Genomic DNA, 18,511 nt, shown 5'->3' with positions numbered 1-18,511 from the left:
AATTTTAATTGAAGTCCGTTCCTTCCCACACTAAGGCGTTGGGGCACCCCGCTGAGCCCAGGAAGCGCCTGGATGGATTTGGTGGCTGCTCAGGGTCTGTGCGCCCCGCTCACCAAGCGCCAGTGAGCGGGGTTTCCTTCTGAGCTTGGAAAGGTGCGCACAAAGTGCGCACTTGGCCTTCTCTTCAAGCGCGGTGCTCCAGCGCGTGTGCGACACGTGGAGAGACAGAACAGTTATGTTAGAAACGCCTTGGAGATGGTGTCCCTTGTCAGGGAGGCAGTCCTTACGCCAGGATGGGGAGGGCCCTCTTCCTGGGGTCCCGCTCTGCGCAGCCCAGTGTCCGGTGCCTGCTCAGGAGCATCTGTGTCGTTCTCTGGGGTGTTCTGGGGCATCAACGGCTTCTCCAAAGGCTCTTCTTCCAGGGTTTCTGACAGCCTCACTAAACATAGGGAGAGACGAAGAGATGTGAAGTTTGTTTCACTTCTGTACATAAACCACTCCCCACCCATAGCTCTTTCCCTCCCTTTCAGTGGAGCCTCCCAGGCCTGGCTCCGGCTGGGGGGCCTCTTCAGTAACCTCGACGAGGGGGTGAGGACAGGTCAGTCAGGCGGCCAGATCCTCCTTGGCCTTCAAAATAGCATGTGCCCGTCAAGTCTTCCCCTGAGGTAGTTCTCCTGCTGCCCCAGACTGGAGAAATGGTCTGAGGTGCCTGTGACCAAGGCCTCTGACTCAGGAGTTACGAGCCATCGTAAGAGAATAAAACAAGGCAGGGGTTGTCTTGCGTTTGGGTCCTAGGATCTGACTAAGGTTTACATTTCCATTTGCGTTTTCAATCTTTCCTCTTTATGAAATAGCAAATTATGAATGAGGAGAGAAGACAATCAACTTGGCGGGGTTCTGAATTTGGGGCGTGGGGAGGTTTGCCCTCCCTGCTCCCCACCTCCCGCTCCAGGCTGGGCTCTCTGCTCGGTAGGGAGGGACATTTACCTGGTGTGTAAATTGTGAGGAAAGCGTTGGGGGTCTGAGACAGCAAAGCCACAACATGGGATATGATGTTCCAGCTTTGAAGGGGAACAAAGGCCCCGAGCTAACCCCAGTGAAAGCCAGGAGCGTGGAGAAGGCAACAAAGACTTGCAGCCTGCGGTCACCGGTAGGTGTCAATGTGGACACTCACAGCCGGGGCAGTGGAAGAGGGGGACACAGAGCCAGGCTGTCATTCCAAGGCTTAACATGAACAAAGATAAAAACGCGACAAGCTCAGCTTTCAATGGTTGGGAGGTTCAAAGTGGAGTGCTAGGGAGTGTATCTGGGTCAAGTATTCTCTGAAGCAGGGCCCCTCTTTCTCTCGTCCAGTATCAGCCAGGGAAGTTCTAAGGCCCCTTTCCCAAGGTAACTTTTCTTACTAAAAGAAGAATCTTCAAAATAATGTCCGATTCTACCCACTGCCTAAGTTGAAGAAGATGGAGCTTTCAGCACTTCCGGATCCCAGAGACCCAGGTGGCTGCATTAACTTAATGAACTGGAACAGCCTACCTTAACTTTTGTGATAAAGTTCATGTACTCTTGTAGGAATTTAATGAAAAGAAATAACATTCCTTTTATGAAACTGTGCATACATGTAGATGAATCGAAGGGTAAACATAATTTAGAAAGTATTCATCCAACAAAGAAGTTTCAGTAGTAAACCATTGAAAGAATAATGGAGACCTAGTAGAATTAAATATACCTGTGGTTTCAGATTCCCTATTAGAAATCAGCAGACAAGGCATTTACCAGCAAATGACTCCTCTAGAATCTGGGAAAGATAATTGGGAATCCTCCGCTAATGCAACGGATTAGCAAAGACCATCTTAGAGAATGAATAAGTGGAAATGATAACAAATTATGTTTATCCTAAGAAGGTGGACACACTGTGTTCCTTAAATTCTGCTACTAGAACCAAAATACAAGTTCTAAAAATTATAATAAAAATGTGATTTTCTTTAGCTGAAGTAAGTCTCCTAAATAATAATTTTAAAAAAGGATGTAAATATCCTTAAAAGACTAATGACATTTCACAGGTAATGCAATTTGGAAAGAAACACTTCCATGTTTTCTTTTCCAACAATGTGCATTTTTGTAAACTGCTATAAATTGCAATTCAAAAGCACTGATCTCGCCATCCCCAATCATTTTTTATACTGATCAAATGAATGCAGATACTCCCATTTGGGAGGGGCGACATGACATTTCACTTGGCAGTTCTAAACAGGTCACAGACCTTTCACAGACCCTAAGGCAGTGGGAGGGAGCTCTTTACTAAACCGTGTAACCAAATCAAACCAATGGTTACCCCTTTTCAAAACCATTGGAATGGTTTGCACAATGCTATTCACATAGCAGCACAGAAACTGAAAGGATGGTCATCCAATGGAAATTTCTTTCCTTTTGTTTACACTTGCAGAGCTCAAAAAGTAATACTTGGAGGAAAATAATTACATTTGCTATGATAAAAGTCTTAAATACTTAACATGCATTTTGGTTGGCGTGACCCGGCATAGATATGACCATCCATTGGTACATATATATATGCACATGTATGTATGTATATGCATGTATATTTATTGGAGATGTCTCTTTGTTTGAAACCTTAGGCACAAAGACACAACACGGCTGCCCTCAAGATGACCTATTGCTTTCAAGTTGCTTGAACACATCAGAATTTCCATTGTTAAGGTTGATTAATTGAAACTGATAAGTTACCATGAATAAAGATTGTTTTTCTGTTTAATGTGGTGGGCCTGATTTGGTAAATGCCTTATTCATGTAGCTTTGCGGTGCAGCATATGGGCAAGAGTCATTCAGTACCACAAACATATACAATTTATTATGCTTGTATGGGCACAACCAAAGGCCTCTCTATTTTAATGACAAAGTTTCAATGAAAAATTCCACTTAAAGAGTCACTAGGAATATGAGGTGTGATTTTGTAATTTATTCTTAAGAGTTTCCATCTCTGAGTTTCTGTGAGTAGTTTAAAAGATATCACATTTAAATACAGTTTAAAAAAAGATGCAAACATCCACATTACACCTTAGTGCTTGTCATTGGGAATACAGCAGAATTTATGTTAATGTTAGCAGACCTAAGAAGAGAAGGCACCTTTTCATCTGATGCTCCCCTGTGTGCTCTGCTAATGGTAAAGTTACCTTAAACGTTTCATCGAGATGCCAGCGATAAAAGCTCACACTGCCCAGTTTACAAGAAAATGCAAAGGATGCTGGTGAATAACATGTTAACTTCCTGACATCTTTTTTCCCCCTTAATAAATGAAATCAGAAGACAATACTTAAAAATAATTTAGGGACTATCACATGAAAATACAGTGGATCTATTAAGTTTCCCACAATTTTACTACTGTTAGCTTCCTTTACGTAAAAGCTGATGTCACTTTTCAGACTACATTAAAAACTGTCATGAATATTTACCGATAAAGGTAAGTTTTAAAATTTTTTTCTAATGATGTACAGAAACGTTTTTCTCCCTTTTTCATTTTGGCTGCTCATGTAATCCCCAGAAGAATAATAACAACAACAAAAATCTATGAGAGATTTGCTAATGAACTAAAGAAATGACTGTATCAAACCATCAAAGAGATAGCTACCATATTCAGCCTTTAATGTCTTATCAAATAAATTCTCTGGTCATTCATATCCATGAAACAGTTCAAGTTCACCCAACATTTCTCAATTAAATTAGATGGGTAATCCCAGTTCAACTCTTCGGGAGAGTAATAAACCACATTGGTCACAGTTGACCACAGCTAGTATGCGATTCATAAAGGACTGGGTGTCCATTGGAAAGCTAATCAGTGCACCGTCACTTGTAAAATTCCCTCCTGCATTTTGAAGCGATAATCTGTATCTAATTTTTAAAGAAAAATTTACTCTCCTTTCACTCTTCTGAGGCCAATTTCTTTTCTGGACCTGAATAAAGATCATTGGTGAAACAGTACCAAATAGCTCTGGTATGTGTATAACAAAAACCCACCTCTTTGTAGAACATAACAAATTATGCAATGTTCACAGATGCGCTTCTCATTGTGTCTTTTGTGAGAAAATGAAGGCCCAAGTCAATTCCCCACCCCCCTCTTTATGAAAGCCTGGGCTCCCCATGCAATCTGTCCTAATCCTAGAGAAAAATCATTATACCTAATATGGAAGCTTCATAGTTAGTTGAAAAGGGATTTTTCATTTGCACTCTTGGTCTTTGTAATTTATTTGCACAAGTGTGAATTTGAAGTTGCAAGCAAATTTGTTCCTATAAACAAGCAAGGAGGATTAAAATGTTAACTGCTCCTCTAGCCCACGTTTGATATTTAGAGGGAATGCTGTGTTCACACAATCCCATGGCTTGAATTTATAGGCTACCAAAGAAATATAGTATTTTTTCAATTACAATTTAAAAAAATTTACACACTGAAAATACTTTAAACATCGTTTCTGTATTTTGGCTTTTTATGATCTTTATGAGGGAAGGGGCTGCTAATGGCTAATCCTGATTTTCACCAGGTAGCAGTTTCTGCAGAAATGGTGACAAATGCAGAGAGGCATTTTCAGGTTCACCTTGCCTCGTGGGACCTCTGTAAATACTGCCATTACTTTTATTGAATGTGCTAACATTTGAGTGTCCGTCTTAGAATAGAAATTTCAAGCACTAAGAAGACTCTCTGCATCCTCAGTGCCTCGCCTAAGTCTTTGTTTATAGTAGGTGCTCACAGTTACCATATGATCCAACAATCCCACTCCTGGGCATATATCCAGACAAAACGCTACTTTGAAAAGATACATGTACCCCAGTGTTCACAGCAGCACTATTTCCAATAGCCAAGACATGGAAGCAACTTAACTGCCCATTGACAGATGAATGGATAAAGAAGCTGTGGTATATATAGAGTGGAATACTACTCAGCCATAAAAAAGAATGAAACACTGCCATTTGCAGCAACATGGATAGACCTAGAGATGATCACACTAAGTGAAGTAAGTCAGACAGAGAAAGACAAATACCATATGATATCACTTATATGTGGAATCCAAAATATGATACAAGTGAACTTATTTACAAAACAGAAACAGACTCACAGACACAGAAAACAAATTTATGGTTACCAGAGGGGGATGGGGGTGGGGAAGGGATAAATTAGGAGTTTGTGATGAGCAGATACAAACTACTATATATAAAATAGATAAACAGCAAGGTCCTACTATAAAGCACAGGGGACTATATTCAATATCCTGTAATAAATCATAATGGAAAAGAATATGAAAAAGAATATACATATGTATAACTGAATCACTTTGCTGTACGCCAGAAACTAGCACAACGTTGTAAATTAACTGTACTTCAATTAAAAAAAGTAAAATCTAGTAGGTGCTCATAAAGTCTGTGGAATGAATGAATAGATGAATGAATGAATGAACAAAAAGAAGGTGAAACCTATGAGGTTAAGAAGTGTGGGCCCCTCGGTACCCACAGCCTTTCCAGTTGCCTCCACACTGACCAGTCTTGGTCATGAAACTCGCTCTGACTAATGTGACAGAAGCCAATGTGGTGTCAGCAAACTTCAACCATCCTTGTGCGCTGGCGCTTACTCTTTTTTCCTGTTCTTGAGAACCCTGACACCACCATGAAAGCAAGACCAGGTTTGCCTGATCAATGATGAGAAATATAAGATGTGGTTGCGCCTGTCAGCCCAGCAGACGGACAGCCTGAGGCCACCGACAGCCAGCTAACTGTAGAATATAAGCAAGCCCCAGCAAGAGCAGGCACAAGACCCACCACCTAGGTGCAAGCATGTCTGAAGGCACAGAAGCATGGAATAGCATGGAAGAGTGGGGAACAGCAAGTCATTTGTTATGACTAGATTAGAGTGCTCATGTAGGGGAGAGGCAGGGATTATGCATGCTCTTACATGCTAAACTGAAGAATTTGGTTTTATCCTGAAAGCCATAGACATTTACTGAAGGATGCAGAGGAATAACAAAGTGTGTAAAAGTGAATCAAAGAATGAAATCCTTAGTGACCCCAACACTTAATGCTCAGAGCGGGGGCAGAACTGAGTAACCAGGAGAGAACGAGAAGGATGTTCTGAGAAGTAGGAGGAGAACAAGAACAGGTTGGTGTCTTGGAGTCAAGAGAAGAGCATTTCGGGCTTCCCTGGTGGCGCAGTGGTTGAGAGTCCGCCTGCCGATCAGCGTCCGGAGCCCGTGCTCCGCAACGGGAGAGGCCACGGCAGTGAGAAGCCCGCGTACCGCAAAAAAAAAAAAAAAGAGGAGAGCATTTCAACAGTTAAGGGATGCTCATTAGTAACAGAATGCAAGGGGTGTGGCCCAGTGCCAGGGGATACACTGGAGGAACTGAAAACTATTTCACATTTGAAGGATTCGCTAGGGAGGGTGCTCTAGGGAGGAACAGTGTCAGGGAGACGCAGAGCAGAAAGCAAGTGGAGTCATCTGGGGCTAGAGAAGGAGAGAAAGCAGGTTCGGATTTCTCTCTGGAGGGCTGACATTAAAGGTAAGGAGGACCAGAGGGTGCTAGCCTTAAGAGGAAGGGAGGGGATGAGTGAGAAAAGATGGCGGCATCGACGGGATTACAGGAGGAGAGCACCGGGCTGCGGGGGGACTCTTCAGCCAGAAGACAAATAGGGACGTTAGGTTGTTACCCAAGTTCATACAATTATGATGTGACGTGAACGTCAGACTCAATTTTATTCAACATTTATTGATCACTTACTGAATGCCTGGGAAGTGGCAGGCACATTTATACACAAGCCTTATCATATTTGATTCCTTAAAACGACAACATACCTTGAAGTTGGAGGAAGGAGCTTTCTAATCAATCACAGGGAGATGTCTCCGTTACTTGAGACGTCAACGGCAGAACTCCTTACCCTACGACGTAATGCCAACTGGAAACACAAGGTCCCTGAACTCACTTGGGATGGTGGCTGTCTATCTATTGAATGTGGATGTCATGGAAATTATCAAATTGCCATCCTGCTTTTAGTTTCCTAGAGCTGCTGTAACAAAGTAATATAAACCATATAGCTTAGAACAACACGTATCTATTCTCTCACGGATCTGGAGGCGGGAAGTCTGAAATCCAGGAGTTCACAGGACCTTGCTCGTTCTCAAACTCTGAGTACAATCCTTCCTTGCCTCTTCCTAACTTCTGGTAGTGGCTGTAGATCCTTGGGGTTCCTTGGCTTACAGCTGCACCTCTCCAATCGCTATCTCTTTCATCACGTGGCATTCTCCCTGTGTGTGTGTCCCAATTGACCTCTTCTTTTTTTTTTTTTTGCGGTACGCAGGCCTCTCACTGTTGTGGCCTCTCCCGTTGCGGAGCACAGGCCCCGGAGGCGCAGGCTCAGGGGCCATGGCTCACGGGCCCAGCCTCTCCGTGGCATGTGGGATCTTCCCGGACCGGGGCACGAACCCGTGTCCCCTGCATCGGCAGGCGGACTCTCAACCACTGAACCACCAGGGAAGCCCCCAATTTCCCTCTTCTTATAAGGACACCAGTCATATTGGATTAGGGCCCATCCCAATCACCTCATCTTAACTTGATTAAATCTGCAAAGACCCTATTTTATAAATAAGGTTACATTCACAGGAACCAGGGTTAGGGTGTCAACATATCTTTTGGGAGAGGGGGGACATAATTCAACCCATAACACATCCTTTTCCAGCAAAGGTAACTTATTGCCTATTTCACAGACAGAACACCAGGGGAAAGGACTTTTACTAAGGTGCAACAGAGACTTTTAAAATGTTCTTTCAAGAAATGGTAGATATTTAATACGTGCTTTTGATGTATAGGATAATAAGAAGTGGGGCCATTGCTTACAAAGGAGAAGTGTTCTTAGAACAGACTGTATACATAAGGTAGGCCTGAAATCAAATGAAGGGTCTTTGGTCTAGAAACATGAAGAGAACTGGTTTGAACATATAGGAATTTTTTGGTGGGGGGAGAAGGAAGTACAATATACAAAGTTCATGATTTATTACACTGTATGGACATGATAAATAACAATTTAAAAAGAAAAAACTCCAAAGATATACTGGGGGTCTTCCCTAGTGGTGCAGTGGTTGAGAATCTGCCGGCCAACGCAAGGAACATGGGTTCGAGCCCTGGTCTGGGAAGATCCCACATGCCGCGGAGCAACTAAGCCTGTGAGCCACAACTACTGAGCCTGTGCTCTAGAGCCCGCATGTCACAACTACTGAAGCCCACGTGCCTAGAGCCCATGCTCCACAACAAGAGAAGCCACAGCAATGAGAAGCCTGCACACCACAACGAAGAGTAGACCCTGCTTCCTGCAACTAGAGAAAGCCTGTGCGTAGCAATGAAGACCCAACATAGCCAAAAATAAATAAATTAATAAGATAAATTTTAAAAAACCCCAAAAAACAAAGACATACTGGGATAAATAGATAAACATTTCTCAGGTAAAGAAATGTAAAACAATGAACAAGGCTGTTATGGGCTGAATTGTGTCTCCCCCAAAAGACGGTGGAGTCCTAACTGCCAGGACCTGTGAATGTGACCTTATTTGGAAATAGGGTCTTTGCAGATGATTAAGTTAAGATGAGATCATTAGGGTGGACCCTAACCCAGTATGTCTTCATCCTCATAAAAAGGTGAAATTTGGACACAGATACACACACACGGAGGGAAGACTGTGTGAAGACATGAGGAGACCACATCTACACGCAAAGGAACACGTGAGGTTCCTGAAGCTCTGAGAGCAGCATGGACAGGTTCCCCCTCACAGACCTCAGAAAGAACCAACCCTGCTGGCATCTTGATTTCAAACTTCCAGGCTCCAGAGCTGTGAAACCACAAATTTCTGTGGTTTAGCCAACCAGTTGCTGTACTTGGTTATGGCAGCCCTAGCACTCATACACAGGCTGAAACCACAGACCTGTATAATTCCAGCTGCAGAAATTCACAATGACAGCCAGGAATAAAGCTCCTTTTTGGTGACAGAGGCTAAATGTGCTCCATGTTGGGTGAAAGAACAAACCACTCCTCAAAGACAGAAGCATGAATGAAAGGAAATTGGGAGAAAAAAAAAAGTTTCTAACCTTGGGCTACTATGGCTTTTTAGAAAGCTCTGGGCTTAGGGAGGCTCAAAGGCAAAACTTACTTCACTCACAGGAACTGAGCCAAGTGACCTGATGGCTTAAAGGCTTCAAGACCCTATTGTCACAGCAGGACAGGCACCCCAAAACTTATAAGAACTGGCTGTAGACTGGGAGTGAGAGTGGCGGAAGTGGGTGCAGTTACCAAACTGTACTCAGGAAATACTGCATTCAGGTGGCGGGAGGGGAGAGGGAGAGAGAGAGAGAGAGAGAGAATGAATATGAATGAGACAGAGAAACTTGACCCTGTAAACCAAAATTCCAAAATAAATAAAGGAAAGGAATGCTAGGAAAGACAACAGAAAGATAAGCTATCAGAATACGAATTCACTCCAGATAAATTTCAGTTGGTGAAATAGTTTGACAAAGATTTTAAAATGTGTGTTTAGTATGCTCACAGAAATAATTGACTGTGTCCACTAAACAAATAAATTATGATGCAAAACAGGCCAGGATAAAATAAGAACTGGTGGCTCTGAAAATGAATCAATTTAAAGTCTTGGGAAATAAAAAAAGTCACTAAAATAAAACTAAAACATGGGCTAAATTGGGCATAGATGAAGAGAGGATTGGAAAATTGGAAAAGGTAACATCAGGAAATCCATCCATATGCACAACAGAGAAATAAACACAAAAATTAGAAAATGTAGATTAGAGGCATGAGAAGATACTGTGAGGTGCTTCAGAAGAAAATAATGTGTAGGATGTTACACAAGCAATATTTGAAAAGACAATGGCTGAGAAATTTCTAGAAGTAAAGAAAGATATGAATGATCCAAATTGTACTCTGAATATTGATCAAGATTAAATGCATTTTATAGAATGAGTACATTACAGTAAAACTACAGACCATCAAGAATAAAGACTAAACCTTAAAAGCTACATAAAGAAAACTTAAATGACCACAAATGGTTGACAAATCTACAACAAACTTCAAGAAGCCTGAGCAGAGGCTCAAAGGCAATGGTATAATAACAAAATGTGGAGGAAAAAATAACTGCCAACCCAGAATATCGTATCTTGCTAAACTACCCTCAAGAGGGAGATAAAATTAAGACAAACAGAATTTATCATCAATAGGTCCTCACTAAACAAATTATTGAAGTAATGATACTTTTTAACATGCACATATACTAAAACATACACATACGCAATGGGTACTCAACATGTAATTCTGTGTTTTCTGAATATTTGAAATATTTCATAAAAAACAAAAAAATAGTTTCTAAATTAGTCAACAAGCCCTTCCTCAATTCATTCTTACTGATATGTAAACACAGATAATAAGATTATTTGATAGTTGTCACTCTAGCTTACATTTGTGTAGCATGTAATAGTATACAACATACTTCTTCCTATAACCTACTTTTTTTCCCTGTGATCATTTCATTCAAGATAAGGAACATGCATTAAAGAATCTGAACCAGCCGGGAACAGGAAAGGCTGAGGACTGAAGCCCAGTGACACTGCTCTACACTGACATAAATATCCGCTTTTCTGATCTCTATTTATTCCCTCAAATTCCAAACTCGGGGTTCCTCCCATTGAAAGGAATATTTACATGGTATCCTTCACATGCAAAGATGTCACTCCCAGTTCACTTAAGGGTGCAACTTGATATGAATTTGCATGAATCCATACACATCTTGTAACATTTTGTCATTTCTCTAACAGAACCATTCCTAAATTTAAAAATTAATACTCACTCAACACTAAAACCTCTCTCAATATTTTGTTACCACCATAAAAGGCTTATATGGTTTATAATGACTGGGCAGCAATGGGCAGCTGAGGTTTGGGATGAAATCAGTGGCCACAGGATCCAGAAAGGCTGCTGGAATCCAACTCATGGCCCAATGACTGAATAATAACACACACCAGAAACCATCTTTGCCTCATGCTACATGCTTTGGAGACCTCTGAGTACCAATTTGGGGCATAATTAGGAATATGCTTAGTGGCATTTATTCAATGAAACATTGTCTACAAATACTTAAAAGTATCACTAGACTGAATTAATACAAGATAGTCCATCAAATTAATAAAGTACACTTTTAATATGTATTAGTTGTGACCTTTTTTCCTACTAAGTTGTTATGATCTTACAAATTCAGAGTACTTTGCCTGCCTACTTGTTTCAACTATTAACATTATTTTCAAAGCATGTATTATCTGTTTTCATTTTTCACATTTTTCAATTCCCTATTTGACCAATGGACAAAGCTTCAGTTGGATAGAGAACTTCAGATTAATTCTCGAATCCAGTTGGTCATCTTGGCTCTTTTCTGTGCCATTGAGAATTCCCTGTATTTGGAAAGGTATGTTAAGAGACACACTGCTGATCTTCCAGGCTTTATTTGTCATTTAATATCCTAAATCCCATGCCTCGAATAGAAAATATCTCTAGAACACAGGCATAAAGAGCAAGGCAAATTCTTAAGAAAAGGTAGTTGAGAATCAGCCCAAATCTCAAAGACAAGGATGACGTATATAACTTAGCAATACAACATTTGAATTACAGGTAATTGGTGACAATAAGGGAAGTAGAAAAGTTGGTGGCAGTGACATCATAAACATTAACAGACCCCTTAATACATTATATTTAGTAAATCAGGTTAGTCCTATTTTAACGTTTTTAATAGCCATCAATTACATGTTAAGTGATGTTATATATTATGTATGTATGTGGTATATGTGGTAATACTGTAAAATATGCATTTGAATATGAATACCTTAGTAAATTATATTAATTATAGCTGAAGTCTAGAAACAATATGTAAAACAATGCTAACACTTATGCCTAAAATGCTTTCCTTTTTATCTTTTAAATTCCAATTACTTGTGTGATTTTTAAAATTATTTTTGTGTTTAAAACAAAAACAGGGTCAACTGAACTCCACTTTCAATTAATATTTATTTTTATAAATTGGTGGATAATACACTTAGTAAAAAAAAACACTTTTCAGGTCCAAAGTTTCCAAGGGTGAAAAGAAAGGTTTTAAAATCCTATCCAATGTATTGCGATTGTTCTACTATTCTTTAAAAGCCTTTAAAATCACTTCTTCCATGTTTCTTCCCTAGAAGTCTGAGAGAATTAACAATACAATGTAATCTAGGTTTAAATTTGGGTGTCTCCTGTGTTTCAGATATTTATGTTTGAGCTTTCTCTTACTGACAAGCCACTTAAAGGGTCACTGTTACTTTGAGGTTTTATCTATGAGATTTGTGTCTTTGGGGATCATTAGGAACATTTTCAAAGATTACAATGTCAATAGCACCTAATTACTGGACTGTGAGAAAGGTCTTCTTAAGTACATAAAATCTGTGGCAGTGCACAGTGCACAATGGGCAGCTCAGATCCCAAATTTTATCACAGTTAAGTAGCAAACAAATTAATAATGTTACCTGGGATCTTTTGGGATAATTACTACTGTGTAAAAAAAAGGCTTTGAAATTCTGCAGATAGTATGGTACCTCATTTTTTTTATTCCCTTATATTAATGAGGATTTATTTATCTCTTAAACTTTCTTTGTTGCAAGAATAACTCTGTTGTTCTTGCTAGAATTTTTTGGAGTAAAGCTTGCAACATAACAAAAAGTTAATTTCAATTTGCTTAGGAAAGATATATCACCTGATATAACATTGTTTTAAGTTATGTTTTGTTTTATTTTGCTCTTTTCAAAATATCTACCATATGATCTGATACCAGTGACAAATTTTATTCTTTCTTATGCTTGGTAGACAATTAGTTCCTAAAGAATTAAAGGAGAGACCAGTTCTTTTAAATCACTAGCCTACTGCTGAGGACATTATAGCTCTCATGTAGTAGATTAGAAAGCAGGTTTGCCTGACTTTATTTTGGGAACCCAGGGATTATATTATCCACAGCTCAGGAGGAGAGGCAGGGGTGGGGTTAGCTAGGCACTTCACCTCACTTAATCCTCATAACAAAGCTAGGAGGTGGGGTCGCCATCTCCATTTTACACAGCAGAGGGAGCTGAATGAAGTTACCCAGGGGGTGACTGGAATGAGACAGGAACCGAAGTCTGTCCACCTCCAAAGCCTTTCTGCTACATCACGTTTTCCCATTGTGTGTTGTTGAAAATGGGATCACACACTGTCATGTGTGAGTCTTGGGGCAAGTCAATATAATTGAGTGGTGACAAGCCTGGGCTCTAGGGCCACATTCTCTGGGTCTGAACCCAGCCTTATTTATAAATTAATAATCTATTTGTGGTCATAAACCTGGCAGCTTACTAAACCCCTCTGAATCCAATTGTCTCCTCTAAGGCTTGAGAAAGCAAGAGTGCTGACTTTATAGGGTTTTTGTGAGGATTAGAGTTAAAACTTAAAAGGAATTTGGAATAGTACCTACACCCACTAAATGGTAGTTATCCATAATTTTCAAAAGTATCTTGTGGTATGAAAATACAATGTAAGAACCTCTATCTTTGATGCAACACCAAGATGCTGTTAACAGGGAGGATAAATATTTGTAGGGTATTTAAAATATTAATATTCTATTTATATAATATAAAAAACAGAACTCAATACCACAGTGACTTTACAGGGTTGAATTTGGCTTCTGTCACCATATAGGTTACCCCCGTGTTATAGAAAGTAATTAAGATTTGTCTATAAGTCAGGTACGTATGAACCATGTAGCTAAACACCTCTTTGAAAATGTATTTGTGAATTAGTGCTTGAAAACACTGATAACGTATTGAAATATTTCCTAGGGCCTGAGGGGGTTCTCCGCCTTCTGAAGTACCTGAGAAGCTTGGAGTGATTTGTTTTGTGACGACGGTTTGGTCCTTTGACCGTCTAGTGTGAATACTGTTCAGTCCCCATAATCGTGAAAGGTTGATATCTAATGAAAAAAATTCATCTACTCCCCAATTAGTAAATTTGTAATTCAGTTTCCTCCTGGCATTCATGTATTGGTTTTTTTATCCATTAAAAATAGAAAATTTATTTCTAGTCAATTTTGGATTAACTGGAACCCAATTAACCAGAAACTTTTGTTAACTGGATGATTTCCCCACACTATCTTCAGAGGGGAAAACATGACATGTCAACGTTATATCAGAGGTTTTATGGAAAGAAACGTCAGGGTTATGCCCAGAGGCTTTCAGTGTGACATTGTCACCCACGCCTCTTCTGCAGTGCAGTCATATTCAGAATGATGCGCTTTGTGGCATGCTGCAAAATTATGGATCATAAAATAGCATTTACTTTCAATTTTATTAGTAAGGCAAAAAAAGGGGGCTAATGAATTTTAGGAGGGCTTTCCGTAGACAGGGTGGAAATAACTCTACACTTTGCATTTTCAGGACAGAAGAAAGGGAGTGACTGTTTGTTTTGGCCAAAGCTGCCTTATGGCCCAGGTGGCCATCAAGGTCGGTTTGTATGACTACAAATGGACCTTTGAAAACTGGTTTGCTTGGCAGAGAAATATCACTTTTGGATGTAAGACTGTCAATTGAATTTTTTGCTGTTAATTAAGCTCTCTAATTAAAATGTCAGGTGGAACACAGGTTCCAAATTTAACAATTTATATTTTTATGATAAATCATGAGTCTCTCTTCCCCTAATACATTGTAATATTTTAGAAATAACTTACTGTATGGGTTGGAATTTCCAACAATTCAACAGAGCTAGTCCCTTATTTAAATGCTGATATCTTCGGGGACTTCCCTGGCACTCCAGTGGTTAGGACTCCGCACTTCCACTGCAGGGGGCCCGGGTTCGATCCCTGGTTGGGGAACTAAGGTCCCCCAAGCCACATGGTGTGGCCAAAAAAAAAAAAAAAGGTGATATCTTTAAATTGCATGCCCTAGGCTAGCAGCTGCTACAGAGTCCAGGCTGGGTGTTACTGTCACCTAAATGCCAGTCCAGGAGGCAGCCAGCACTGTGACTGCTGAAAGATTCCTCTGCACCCAGGCAGGCACCTCCGGAAAAGATACTATCTATACCCGTAAGCACTACAGAAGAAGCCTCTCCACTGCATGGAGACCCAGAAGAGAGGTTCCTTTCTCAATCTAGTTTTCAAAAAGTTGATTTTAAAATTAGGGTCCAGCAGGAATAAAGATGCAGACATAGAAAATGGACTTGAGGACACGGGGAGGGGGAAGGGTAAGCTGGAATGAAGTGAGAGAGTATCACTGACATATATACACGACCAAACGTAAAACAGATAGCTAGTGAGAAGCAGCCACATAGCACTGGGAGATCAGCTCAGTGCTTTGTGACCACCTAGAGGGGTGGGATAGGGAGGGTGGGAGGGAGACGCAAGAGGGAGGAGATATGGGGATATATGTATATATATAGCTGATTCACTTTGTTGTACAGCAGAAACTAACACACCATTGTAAAGCAATTATACTCCAATAAAGATGTTAAAAAAAAATTAGGGTCCAGGATTTAAACTCATATCATACACTTCCTCCTTGTATAAAGATTCATTATAAAAGTCTACTTTTAAAGATTCCCAGACATGAAAAACAGAAATTACTGACACCCTTTGATTACCATCAATAATTCAAACAAATAACGTTGCATTTCATTAATCCAACTTGTTTATTAGAGAAAAGCAAGCATGGTTGTTTCCTAAAGACTTACAGAAACGTGTGGACAAAATGTACTTCCACCTCCAAATGAGTCCAATTTGAGGCCGCACAAGGACTGATGGGAGATAAAGGATGCTATAAATAGTTGTCCTCTTCTTCTAAGCATTAAATTGGAAAAATAGGGATTTAACAGGAGCTCCAGGTTTGTTGGCAGTTTAATTAAAAAGAAACAGGATTCCAACTGAGACAGTTCCTGGTTTTGAAGTATGACTCAATTCATTTTCAGTTAGCAGAGATCAATATTCAGAAATACATATTAACATTCTTTTATTTATCATATCTATTAATTTAATAAATTGGCTGAAAAAAGGCATGCATTCACCCAGAAACCAAACATCTCAGGACAACAAAGAAAAGCATTATTAATCTTAATTACCCATCCTGCATGAACAATTTCTCCAACAATAAGGATTCTTACCTCTTGGTGAAGGAGGGAGGGATATGTGATCCCTGTCTAGGTCGACATACCTGTTGTCTATCTGTAGGTAAACCAAACCGTTTCATTACTGAGGCTGAATAATACTGACTGATTAAATGTTAAATAGGGAAAAAATAATCTACCTACCGAAGATGCATGATAAACATTTGCAGAAGATGTCGACGCTGTTACCGATTTCACTTTGGATTGCACAAATAAAGGTTTATTAACTTTCTGAAAGACACAAACGGTATGTACCGTGTTATCCAGGGGAAATAATGACCACCTCAAACGGATGTAGAATGTTTTTCAGTCCTTAGTTAACTGAGATATGAAAATCATGCTCTTAACTTATTTGCTCAAATATGGCTGGGGAAATCTTTTCCTTTAAACCCAAGGAATAGACCCCTTCCTAATTCAGGCTACTTTGAGAGAAAATTCAAGAAAAATGTTTTCCTTAATGTCTCTTCTGACTCTACTTCCTTTTGATCATCCCTATGCCATATGGGATTTACTGCTTGTAACTGGTCAGGTACCACCAGGTCATCCCCAGCACCACCCAGCTCCTGGAAGCTACACAGTGATGGTCCTGGTTCCCAGGAACTGAAGAGTGAAAAAACAAAAGCATCTCTTCCAGGAGTTCGGAAGCAGTAGCACACAAGCAGAATTGCCACCAACATCATATACTGCAAAGTAAATCATGACATTAAAAACGCACAAGTGAAAAGGACCAAAAGTCCACCAAGCATGATTATCAAAAAGAGGTCTGAGGTCCATGGATGCACCCTAGAAATTTATGTGACGTTCTCCCTACTCAAGGCTTCTCTCTTGTTGGTTTGTATGTGTGTATACACACATACATGTAAGTGTGTTTGCACGCATTTTTCTATTTCCCCACAGCTTGCTCCCGCTCTGTTTTTGTTCCTCTCACCAAATAAACCATTTAAATATTTATTTTTATCTTTTATTTGAATACATTCTTGCAAAAATATGTAATTTTGTGCATGTATTTTAATTTGTGCTAATGGTATTATGTGATATCCTGTTTTGTTGATTCTACGGCATAGCCTTCTGATATTTTAACATCCCTAAAATCAGGATGCATCTGACAATAGATGGAGCGTCACAGTAAGATTGGCAGCACTTTTTCTCTTTTAGAATCTTATAAAATCTTGAACCGATGTTGAGCACATCTTAGATTCAGGGTGAAAAACAGCATATCTTGTGTGTTCCATTTCTTTCACTAAGGACTATGTACAAAGTAATTTCACTAAGTACTATGCTTTTAAGGTCCATCCATTTTGCTGCATATACATAAAATCTAGCACCGCAGAGTACTACATAGTACTCCAGGCATGTGTCGGCCCCATTTTGCCCATCTGCTCTCCTAAGGTGGTCCAAGTCACACCATCTCTTACCAGCATCACCTCAATAGCTTCCTAATCTGCTTCTTTCCCTGCCCCTGGCCTCCATAGCTGCCAGAGTTGTCCCTTTAAAATGTTAGTGAGATTGTCTTACTGCTCTGCTGAAAACTCTGAAACGCTCCCAATTTTACTCAGAGTAATAGAAAAAAAAAATCAAAGTCCTATTATCCCTTTAACCATATTTATTCCTGTTCTCTCTCGTTGCTCACTCTGCTCCAGCCACACTGGATGTTTTGTTGTTTCTCAAACATGCCAGGCACACTTCTGTCTTAGAGTCTTCCGATGGTCCTTTCGCTGTCTAGAAAACTCTTTTAAATATACACATGGTTCTTTCCTTACTGCCTTCAAGTCTTTCATAAAGATGGTAAAAGAAGCCAGTGTTCAATGCATGACTGCTGAGAATTTAAGTTCCAATGTACTCCATTGTTTCATACCGTGGGTGTAGAAGAAAATACCACCTCTCTGACAGGGCTGAAAAAGGTAAAATCTGCTGAAGTTGGGGTCAGAAATAGGAGCTGTGCATATCAACCTGCCTTCCAGCTGAAATGTAAAAGGGAGATTTGAGCAACACACAAGAGAATGCAGTTGATAACACTGGGTTTCAACACATCTCACCCTGTCAAGGATGAGAGAGAAGAGTAAATAAAACAGGGACTATGAAAAAACTGTAGAGTCAGTTAAAGAAACAGTATCCTGAAATCAGAACTATATTCTTTAAAAAATGACCTATTATGAGATCTAGATGAAAACTTCATTAAGCTTGCTGTCCCCAACAATAGAGTATAAGAATATACGACCTCTAGAAACTACTGACAAAAGTCTCTGGAAAAGAATCGGCGGAGATAAAATGCAAA

General features: G+C 40.0%; 1 protein-coding gene across 1 annotated transcript in view; it reads right to left on the bottom strand.

The window, feature by feature from the left end:
- Positions 1-18,511, bottom strand: part of LOC308613997 (uncharacterized protein C10orf67, mitochondrial) — a gene marked incomplete at its 5' end in the record, with an annotated part of 126,658 nt that continues 108,147 nt past the window's right edge. The window contains 3 exons of the mRNA XM_081228225.1: positions 1-439; positions 16,234-16,294; positions 16,381-16,467. Of these exons, the coding sequence (XP_081084351.1) occupies positions 234-439; positions 16,234-16,294; positions 16,381-16,467 (354 nt within the window). The 3' untranslated portion in view covers positions 1-233. The remainder of the gene's footprint in view (positions 440-16,233; positions 16,295-16,380; positions 16,468-18,511) is intronic.

Source organism: Mesoplodon bidens (genome assembly GCF_964165515.1).
Source record: "Mesoplodon bidens genome assembly, chromosome: 3".
In the NCBI taxonomy this organism is placed as follows: domain Eukaryota; kingdom Metazoa; phylum Chordata; class Mammalia; order Artiodactyla; family Ziphiidae; genus Mesoplodon; species Mesoplodon bidens.
Note: the sequence above shows the minus strand (reverse complement) of the source record. Positions and strands in the feature narration are given on the sequence as shown.